Here is a 10,486-nt window from a genome sequence, read left to right on the forward strand (position 1 = left end):
GCAATAAATTTGCTAGCCTTCACATTTGCTAAAGGGCTACTGCTTTTCCTTCCAAAACAATTATATTAGAAATATGGTCTATAAAAATAAAGAAGTACATTTGGTGATACTTGTGTGGATTAGTTCTGGGTGGTTCCTCTAGCGAGAGACTTGCCTTGCTCCATATTGCAGGCAGCAAGGAACTTATGAATATTTCCCATTCATGTATATATGCACATATGTAATGTTGTGTGAAAAAAAAAAAAATGTATTTTAGCCTGACTTTCACTTAGCTATCTGGAGGCAACAACTTGTGTCACCAAAGAGTCCCCAGAGAAACAATCCGTTTGGCAACACTGGACTTTATTATAACTGAGAACAAAAACAACGCACGCAGGAAACCATAAAACCCCTCAAGTTAACTGCAGCCAACGGCAAACAGGCCTGGAGCAGCAGCGGCGAGCCGGGCTCAGGCGGGGCTGCAGCCCAAGCCTGTCGCCTGCCAGGGGCTGCAGTTCGATGTTGTCACCCGTCCCATCACCCCCCGGCCGTCTTCTTCCCTGATTTTCACCTGTGCTCAGTCCCAAGAGCAAATTTATCGATAACCACACCACCTGGGCACCGCAACGTGCTCAAGCCGGGAGGGTTTGGGCGCACACCTCCGGCGGGGTGCCTGCCCGCCTCCCCCACGCACCGCCCGGGCGCGGATGCCCCGACACCCGGGTGGCGAGTCCCGGGGATGCGCCGAGGCCGCGGGCAGAGACACCTGATTTGCACATGGCCTTGGAAAGGAAAGGCGCTGTATGCAAAGAGGCTAACCAGGAAACCTCCCAGGCAATGGGTGGCGTGGGGCTGCTGCTGATGGGCGATTTTTGCATGGCAAATACAACGCAGGAATTCACGGCGATGAGGCAGGGCAAACATCAACCTCCTGTGCCGGTGCCTTTGCGAAACAGCCGGTACAACGTCTCTTTCCGTTTGCTGCTCCTTTTTCATGGAAAAGAGTTTATGGCTCAAAGCCAGCTGTAAATTAACAGCTAAGCGAAACCATTATGTCAGTGGGATGCTCTAATCGGTTTACAAAACACTGTTCAAGGTACAATGCATATTCGCAGGCAGGAGGGGAACGCAGGCGGGTAACCGGCAGGCCGAGGTCGAAACCCAAGGGGGTCACCGGCCGTGGCCCCCGCCGGGCCGCCTCCCACCCCGGCGGCCAGCGGGGGGGGGGGGGATGAGGAGACGGGACACACGACCCCCCCGGGTCCCCTGAGTCCCCCGCCCCGCGCATTCACACGGCTAATAGCGCTGATGGCCGGGCGTTTGCAAACGCTTTGCATGAGAAAGACATCATTAAAGGTGCCCCGGAGAAACTATTTTGGATGGGGGGTGGGCGGCGGGGCCCCACTGCTGCCTGGGCCCAGTGGCTCGCTCGCTCCGGCGGCTCTCACCCGAAACGCCAGGGCAGAATGAGGAAAAAAAAAAAATCCCGTAAAGGGGAAATAACCTCAACTCGCGGTGCCAGGGCCAGCTGCCCCGGGAGGAGAGGCGCGGCCTCCCGGCTAACGCACCGCCGGGAACCAGGGAGAAGCACAGCCCGCCCCGCCTGCCCCGCCGTGCGGCTGCACAGCACCGGCTCCTCCCGCCCCCCTCACCTGGAGCCGCCCGCCCGCAGCCGCCGAGCCCGGCCCCGCAGCCCGCACCCGCGACGGCGCTTCCCGGCGGCCGCGGCCACCCCCACTCCCCGGCCGGGCCCCGGCGGCCCCGGGGAGGGGGGGCGGTGGTTGGGCGGCGCGGCCGCCCCTCCCCTGGCCCCTCCCGGCGGGGCCGGCCGTGGGGCGGTGGCTCCGCGCTGCCGCCGGGGCCGGGCCGCTGCTGCGGCGGGCTGCGGGTAGCGCTGCCGGGAGGGCGAGAAAAACCCTCCCGGAGAGGGCTGGGGGCGTAGCAATGATGACAAGAGCAGCCTAGTGTTAGGGTTCAGTTCCAGCTGATTTTATTTCCTTCCCGAAGAAAAAAAAAAAAACACAACAAAAAAAAACAAAAAAAGAGAGGTTATTTACAGAAGGTCTATCAACAATCTGACAGGCAGTGAACTTGACATGGTTAGCTGGCATGATTTTTTTTTTCCCTCTTCTTTCCCAACGTGGCGTTGTGGGTGATCGTTAGACCAAAAAAAAAAAAAAAAAAAATTCTACACAGCATATTGCACAGGATGGATGACCAAAAAAATAACAAAAAGAACAAAAAAAAGTTAAACCCTTAACGGAACCACCTCATTAGGCAGACGTCCTAGTGCCTGTCATGTTATATTAACATACATAAACACACAATCTTCTTTTTTGCTTATTATAATACAGACTTAAATGTACAAAGATGTTTTCACTTTCTTCATCTTAAACACAACAGCTATAAACCTGAATACATATGCTATCATCATGCCATAAGAGACTAAAACAATTATATTTAGCGACAAGTAGAAAGGATTAAATAGTCAAATACAAGAATGAAAAACGCAGTACATAGTGTCGCGAACTCAAACCGGCATTTAGATAGATCCAGTGGTTTAAACGGCACGTTTTTGCTTATAAAAAAAGTGCAAACGATGTGGTTTACAAGTTAAAGGTACAGGATCCCTTCTGTGTAAATGCACCAGTTGCTTTACTTCATTCCGGGACAGGTTTCCCCCCAAAACGGTAGCATACAGTGTATACGTCTCAGGCTCCCCCTTCCCCGCCGGCTCCCCGGCCCCCTCCCGCCCGCTCCCCCGGAAAGGCAGGGGGCTGCAGGGCGGGCGCGGGCGGCGAGGGATGCTGTCACTTTAAGATGCCTGCAGATTGGAGTGTAAACATGGATAAAGTAGGGGCTGATTCGTGGGTGTGTGAGAGTGTGAGTGAGCGCGCACACGCGTGTGAGATACTAACCAGCGGCCCTGCTGTTAAAATCAGGAAATCCAAACAGCGATTTACACCGATTTACACCCCCTTTATATATTTTTTACAAAAATACACTGAGAAAATAATCAAACGTTTTCATCTCTCTTCTCTTTTTGTTTTTAAAAGTGTCAAAAGTCTACATTTAAATATAAAAAATTAAAAGTTAAAACTCTAGCCCTTCAGTGAAGGAGACATAAAAATGGTGCGGGTAACAACGAGAACTACCAAAAAAGGACAAAGAAATACAAGTCAAAAATGTTTGGCCAGTATAAATACGTCCACTTATAAAATGGCATCCGATTACATTTACAAGGAAAAAAAACAATACGAGGATGGAGCATCGGTGAGAAAAAACAGTCTTTTCATTTACAGCTATAAGGAACAAACACATACATACTCTGAGAAAAAATTTGGTCCTGAATTTTTTTTTAAAGTCCAGCACAGATTTGAGTTGCGTTTGAATCCTTTAAAGAGTTAAGAATGAAAAAAAGCTGGTGATATTTTTGTAGGAATCAAACATAGCGCCATCTATCTGTTTTTATATTATCCTAACACTATTTTTTTAAACTGTTCAACAGTCTTACAGAAATCTTAAAAAGATAGACAGGATAACATGCTGTATTAAACCCCACCAGTGAAATAATCCAACACCATCACGATTCTGAGTAAGAAGAAAAAAACTACTTTTTTTTTTTTTTTTTAGTATTTTCGGTTTTTTTGCAAAAGCCATCGCCCTCCATTTCCCCTGTACCACATCATGACAGAAACTGTTCCCGTTCGGTCTCTGTTTGAAAAGAAGTTTTCAGTGTTCTTGAAGTTTCGGCCTTATTTTTCTCTCTACATATGACATAAGGTGACCGAGAAAAGCGCTGCCGGCACCTCATCTGTACGTGCAAATCCGTTTCAGTTTATTATTATCTTCCTCCCACCGTATTTCCAAGACAGCTCTCAAGTGTTAGTCTGGCTCTTCTCCGCTCAACTAGGATCTCAGTCCAGCGCCCAGCTCCATCCGCCTCCTCCTCCTCCTCCCATCATCGTCGCCTCCTCTCACCGCAGAAGAAACCGGGACAGGATTGCTCCCCCCAAAAGCGAACCTTGCAAGGGCTTGGGTGGATTTTTTTGTTTGTTTTTCTCCCTTTTTTCAAGCAGTTCTGATCGCTCTTTCACACGAAAGGGCGAATGCTCAAGACATCCAGTGTGCGCTCAGCACAATGCATCGCTCCCCCTCCTCTTTATTCGTATAAAGTGGGCAATAACAAAGAGCCCAGAGGTGTGTGTGGTGTCCCCCCCTCCCGCCTCGTCTCTCTTTTCAGGAAATCTTTTTATTTCAGGAAAAGGACAGCGTTTCGCTCCCGCCAGTCTCTGGAAAAGCAACGTCAGGCTCGTCTCTCGGAGGGGGTGTGTGCGGGTCCGTCTCCAGCCGGAGGAAGGGGACTGCGGGCCTTTCCGCAAGGAGAGGGCGATGCCTCTCCCGCCGCCTCTCCCCCCGAGCACAAGAAGCAGTCTCACCAGCCCCTTCCCAGAAAAAGAAAGAAACAAAAGCGCCCCGGCGGGGTGGGCCAGTCCTGCCGACAACGCGCGTCTGTGCCTCCTCCAGCAGGGCCCGGCTCTCGCCTCAGTAAGTGAAGACCAGGTTGGAAATGCTGGACTCCAGCCAGTCCCCCGAGATCATCTCACTTACCTCCGGCGTGCAGTAGTCCGGGAACTCAAAGTGCGAGCCCGAGCCGGGCTCGAAGTTAAAATCCAGGTCCCGGTCGAGCACCGAGGAGCTGAAGCTGCCCAGGGACATGCTCTCAAAGCCGGGGCTGGGGTTGAGGTCCAAGAGGTCGTCCTCAAACTCGTCGTCCGACGAAGAGGAGCCGGAGGAGGAAGAGGAGGAGGAGTGGGAGGACGCGGAGGAGGAATGCGCCGTCGAGGGGGCCGGGGAGGAGGCGCGCAGGCTGGTGTAGCTGCGGTGATCCGAGGGCGAGCCCGAGCCCGAGCCGGAGCCGGAGCCGGGCGGCGAGGGGCAGGCGGCGCCGCCGCAGTCCCCGTCGGGCCGGCCCGCCCCGCCGCCCCCCTCCTCGTAGAGGCTCAGGGGGTCGCCGGCCTCCGCCGAGCTGCTCAGCGTGGGGCTGCCGGGCACGGCGCCGCCGGGGGAGGCGGAGGCGGCCGCCGCCTGCCCGCTGCCGAAGATGTAGACCCGCTTCAGCTTCTTCTCGGCCAGCGGCTTGCCGGGGCCCGAGGGCGCGCCCGCCGCCCCGCGGGGCTTGTACAGCGCCTGGTGCTCGGGCGGCAGCAGCGCGGCCGGCGGCTCCCCGGGGAAGGGGGCGGCCTTGCCGCCCGCCGCCGCCTTGCCGTGGGGCTTGCCGCCCGCGCCCGCGCCGCCGCCGCCCGCGGGGGAGGGCTTGGAGCCGCCGCCGCCCTTCTTCGGGGCGGGCTTGGCGGGGGCCGCGGGGCCGCCGGGGCCGCCGCCCGCGCTGCCCCCGCCGGCGCCGCCCCCGCCGCCCTTGTCCGCCTTGTCGCCGGGCTTGGCGGAGCTGTTGCCCGACTTCACCTTCTTCCTGGGCCGGTACTTGTAGTCGGGGTAGTCCGCCATGTGCTTGAGGCGAAGCCGCTCCGCCTCCCGGATGAAGGGGATCTTGTCGCTGTCCTTGAGCAGCTTCCAGCGCTTGCCCAGGCGCTTGGAGATCTCGGCGTTGTGCATGTCGGGGGACTGCTCCATGATCTTCCGCCGCTCGATCTGCGACCACACCATGAAGGCGTTCATGGGCCGCTTGATGTGCCCGCTGGGCGTCTTGCACCAGCTCGGGTCGTCCGCCTTGCCCCCCGTGGAGGCGGTGGAGCCCGGCGTGGGGGAGGAGGCGATGCCCAGCTCGATGCCGGCCCCGGAGTCGGAGGTCTCGGCGGCCAGCAGCGCCTCCGTGTTCTCCGCCGTGTTGGTCTGCTGCACCATCGCGGCGGCGGCGGCGGGGGGGGGCTCGCCGGGGCTCAACGCCGCTCCGGCGCGGGGCAGGGCGCGCAACTTCTCACAGCGGCACCGGGGCGGCGCAGCCAGCCGCGCAGCCCCCCGCGGCCGCGCCCCCGCTCCCCGCAGCACTTGTACTTCCACACCGGCGCCTCTTCCCCGGCGGCGCGGTCCTCTCCCCCTCCAGGCGGCGGCGGCGGCGGGGCCGCCCGCGGTCAGAGAGAGTTTCTGCAAAAGCAGCGCCGCGAGCCGCCCGTCCAAGTTTGCTTTTTTCTTGGGGTGCTTTGGGCTTTTTTTTTTTGGAGGGGGGTGTCGGTCTGCTTTTTTTCCTCACCACCTCGGATCTCCCCCCTCCCCGAAGCAGCTGGTCCAGTTCACAAGCGCTTTTCGCCTGCCCCCGGCGTTTCAGGAGAGCAGCGCGCCCGCCGCCGAAAGTCTCTCAGCGCTGGGCACGGCCAGCGTGCACCGCCGCGGGGGAGGGGGGAGGCGGCGCGCCCCCAAAGCCCCGAAAACCCCGGCTCCAGGACTCGTGGTGGCGGCGGGGTCGGCGGCCCGGAGTTTGTGCAGGTAGGATTTGGCAGTTGCGAGGTACTGAGCGAACAGAAGACCCCTCAGGAAAAAAAGAAAAAAAAAAAAAGGAAAAAATAGTAACAATTGGAAAAAATCCCCGAAAAAAAAAAAAAAAAGAAAAGCGCTCGTGCATGAACGAGTGTGTACGTCCCCGGCAGGAAGAGCGGCGAGCCGGGCGCCGAGCCCCGTCCTCCTCCTCCTCCTCCGCGGCCGCCGGTGCTGCTGCTGCTGCTGCTCCGCGCGCGCGGAGCCCCGCGGCCCCCCGCCGACCCGCGCGCCCGCCCGCCGGGCGATGCCCCGCGCCCCCCGCGCGCCGCGCTCCGCCGGCTGCAGCTGAGAGCGGACCCCGCGCCCGCCCCGCGCCGCTTTATCCTTTCGCAGCCCGCCCCGCGGCCAATCGGGCGCTGTATCCAACGCCTCCGCGTGCCAAGCCCCGCCCGCCGCCCGGCGATTGGCGGCCGCCGCGGCGCGGTAATAATCGCCGCGTGCAATGAGAAGCGCCCGCGCTGACCTCATTCCCGGCGGCGGGGCGAACTTTTTAAAAGGGGCAGGAGGGCAGCCCCGCGCGCCGCCCCGCGCCCCGCCGCGCACGTGCCCGCGCCCCCCCGCCGCGCTCCGCCCTCCCCTCCTCCCTGCCGGGGAAAAATTAGGAAATCAGCAAAAATCATCTTAATACAAATAATTAAAAAAAAAAAGGGAGGGGGGGAACTAACCCGGCCCGCCCCCGCGCGCCGTGTCTGCGGGAGGCGGCGCTGGGGGTCGCGGCGGGGCGGGCGGAGGGGACGGGGCGGCCGCGGGTGGGCGGCGAGCGGGGACACCTGCCCGCACAAAGGGACGGGCGGGTGTCCCCGCAGCCGGCGCTGCCGCACGCCCGGCGGGCCGCGCCGCCGGGGGCTGCGAGGGGATGCCGGAGCGCTCCCCGTGCGCGCCGCCCCGCGCCCACACACGGAGTGCTACGGAGGGGTCGTCGCCCCTCGAGAAGTGCCCGCGAAGCGCTGCCGTCACGCCCCCTCCGCCACGGAGTTGGAGCTGAGCGGCGCCGGGGGTGGGACGGGACACACGGCTGGCACCTCCCGCCGAGCGGCCAGCCTCATACAGGCGACGGCCCTAATTGATCGCTGCCACCCACCTCATCTCCCCGGCGCGGTGGGAGGAAGAGGTGTTGCCTTTACCGCCCGTTTGCCCTCCGCGCCCTCCCCTGCGCTTCGCCACCGGCCGCTCCCGCACGCCGCAGCCCCGCCGCGCCGCCCGACCCCGGGGGGGGGCTGCGGCTGGGGGGCCCGGCCCGGCCCCGCCGGGTCCCCCGGGAGCGGGAGGGGCCGCGGGGGCAAAAAGCGGTGCTGGGCCGGCGGGCAGGTACCGGCCTCCCGGGGCGGAGGTGCTGCCGTGCCTGTCCCCCCGCCCCCTGCCCCGCCGAGCAGCCCCCCCCCCCCCCCCCCCCCGTCTTCGGGGCCCTTCCCAGGGCGCGGGATGCGTGTCGGGGATTGCTGTTTCATCTCATTCCCCCTCCCTCCGCCCTGCAATGATCGATACCGAAGAAAAACAGGGCGGCGGCGATATGCGCTGTGAAGCACCCCTTAAGGCCTCGCGGCATCAAAAAACCCCAATACTCAGGTAAAGGGGATGGTAAGGCCATAAAAAATTGGCAGTGGTGCTCCCCAAAGATTCCTCACGTCATTCATCAGGCCAGGGAAAACAGGCTGTTAGACAGAACAGCTGTGAAAAATTTTGTTCCACACAACACCAGTTAAAAACACTTTTTAAATCAGAAAAAAATGGTTGGAAACAGCTGAAATGTCTAAGAAAGCAGTCTAAAAATAAGTTACACATTTTTGCAAGAAAATTTATGGTAGGATCCTTTAGCATGGTTTCTAGCTGGTTTGAGAACAAGCTTTGAATATTAAGATCCCACACTGGACTCAAAAGATTAGACTGCCATGAAGCCCTGAGAAAAATCCTGAATTCCTGATACCTCCCTGGGTAGGTCACCTACATTACTGAGAGCATTTACAAAGATACAACCTAAATTATTGCTTTGCTTGCAAAAATAATACATTGTTTCCTCTTTCAGCCTCCGGTAAGCATTGGATAAAATACTGCTTTCTGCTAGGTTGATGACATCCAGTGACATCAGTGGAGTTTCTCACCTTTACACTTTGTGAGTAGTAAATCACTCTCTGTTTTTTCCCCCGCAACCCCAAAGCTAACATCAAATCTGTTCTACCATATACCACCAACTTCTGTGGAAATGGAGGCTCACCGTGGTTTTGGTGTCAGAAGTACTGGGTTTATTTACACTCTTGGTATTCATGTGCAGCAGTGTGAAAAACTGGGCCTGGGAGCAGTCAGCAGCTTCTGGCTGCTTCACCTGTTAGTACTGTATCCAAAAGGATTTCAACCCCCAACTATCATATTTTATGTATAAATATAAATTTGCTTAAACTACAAAGCAAGTGAAATAGTCTCATGTTCCTAGACATAGGTTAAAGCAGAACAAATAAAAACTAAACTGATAGGCAGAGACATAGGAAGAAAAAGCTTTAGAGAAGCTTTTCACTCAGTGCCTTACGGTGTGCGAGGTCTTGACCGCCATGAATAAAAATTATCTCCAGGTGAGTTAAGTGTTACCTTGATGAAAGCAGTCACATCGATTTAATCTTGGTTCAAGAAGTGCGCATGTGGGATGGACAGAAGCTTATTATTTCCTGAATGAAAACTTTACAAAAGTGCAATTTAGAACTGCTTAATAAAGCAATTGTAAAAATACGATGTGAAACTCTATAAAAGCATTTTATTACACTTTCTTGGCTGTTTCCTTGAAGTTAACTGCTTCCATCCCTAATCCTCCAACGCTGGACTGCAAGTGCCTTCCAGCTCCCCGAATTTTTAAGCCTAGGTGTAAAGCGTGAGCATTCAGCTTCTATCTAAAACGCAGTTTTAAGAGCATTGGCAAGATTTCTCCACCTTTTACAACTCAAAAAGCCCCGAAACTTGATTCTATGTCCTGCAGGCTTTGCAAGGCCGGGGGTGCGGAAAGGGACGCGAGGTGGCAGCGCTGAGCCTCTTCTGCTAGACGTGGGAAAACGCGGAGCTCTCGAACCCGGGTTTTTTTTTTTTTTAATTATTATTACTTTTTCTTTTCCCCCTATGGTTTTACTGAGCAGCGTAGCGCTGCAAGTTTCTAACCGAAATTCAGTAGGATTGCATACAAGGGCTCTCAGAGTGGCAATGCCGACACATTCACCTGTACGCCGCTGAAACGCTCCATGATTGACCATAAACCTCATCAGGGGGGGTTAAGGGCACGGTCATTAATAACACGATTGGCACACGTACGGCTGAGAACCAGAACCTGCAGCTCGCCTTGCCCATGGAGCAAGAGCGTTTTTCAAAGGGCTTGTCCTGAGACAAAGCTTCTGGACAAACCTGCAGCAGTGCTGGGCACTACAAAGCATTGATTCAAGGTTTTCTGTGTGAATCAGACCGCAGTCCCCACCGGTTAAAATGTCTTAAGAACACGCAGATTTAGCACCGCAGCAGATTTTTTTCCCCTCTCCCTCTTAAGCTGAGGATTACTAGCGCTCAGGCTTATTTAACTGCAGCCCTTGCAGTTGATCTTTTCCACACCCCCAGCTCTGTAGGCTGTGAGAAACGCTTCGGAGTCGACTCCGGCTCAGCTTGCGGGAGGCAAACCCTCCCTCCCGCTAAGCGTGTTCCTGCATGCCCGCGTCGGCACGGAGCGCTTCCCTCCCCTGACGGTACTGCCCGGGCAGCCAGCACAGCGGGCAGGGCCGGGAAGCCCCCGCAGCTTCACCAGCCGCCTTTCGCCCTCTGCCGCCTCCTGCGCTGGGCAGCGGACGCGGCTCCCCGGGCAGCGGGAACCGGCAGGCTCAGCCCTCTGCCGGGGTGTGCGTGGCAATTAACACGCACGTTAATTCCACGCTGCTGCCGGAGCAGACACCCTCACCGCGCTGTGCACAGAGTGCATCCCCTCTCTTTAAACACCCGCCCTTGCCCAGCGCAGCTCCGACCCCGCACTTCCCTTCACCCCCGGCGCCTC

The 10,486-nt window shown here is 57.3% G+C and overlaps 1 protein-coding gene across 1 annotated transcript; it reads right to left on the reverse strand.

Annotated features, from left to right (window-relative positions):
• Positions 1-1,952: 1,952 nt before the first annotated feature.
• SOX4 (SRY-box transcription factor 4) lies at positions 1,953-6,756 on the reverse strand. The gene has a single exon (XM_075493752.1). The coding sequence runs from the start codon at positions 5,842-5,844 to the stop codon at positions 4,525-4,527; it is 1,320 nt and encodes a 439-aa protein (XP_075349867.1). The 5' UTR covers positions 5,845-6,756; the 3' UTR covers positions 1,953-4,524.
• Between the last annotated feature and the right edge of the window lie 3,730 nt (positions 6,757-10,486).

The sequence above is a fragment of the Mycteria americana genome, chromosome 2, assembly GCF_035582795.1.
Source record: "Mycteria americana isolate JAX WOST 10 ecotype Jacksonville Zoo and Gardens chromosome 2, USCA_MyAme_1.0, whole genome shotgun sequence".
Classification (NCBI taxonomy): Eukaryota; Metazoa; Chordata; class Aves; order Ciconiiformes; family Ciconiidae; genus Mycteria; species Mycteria americana.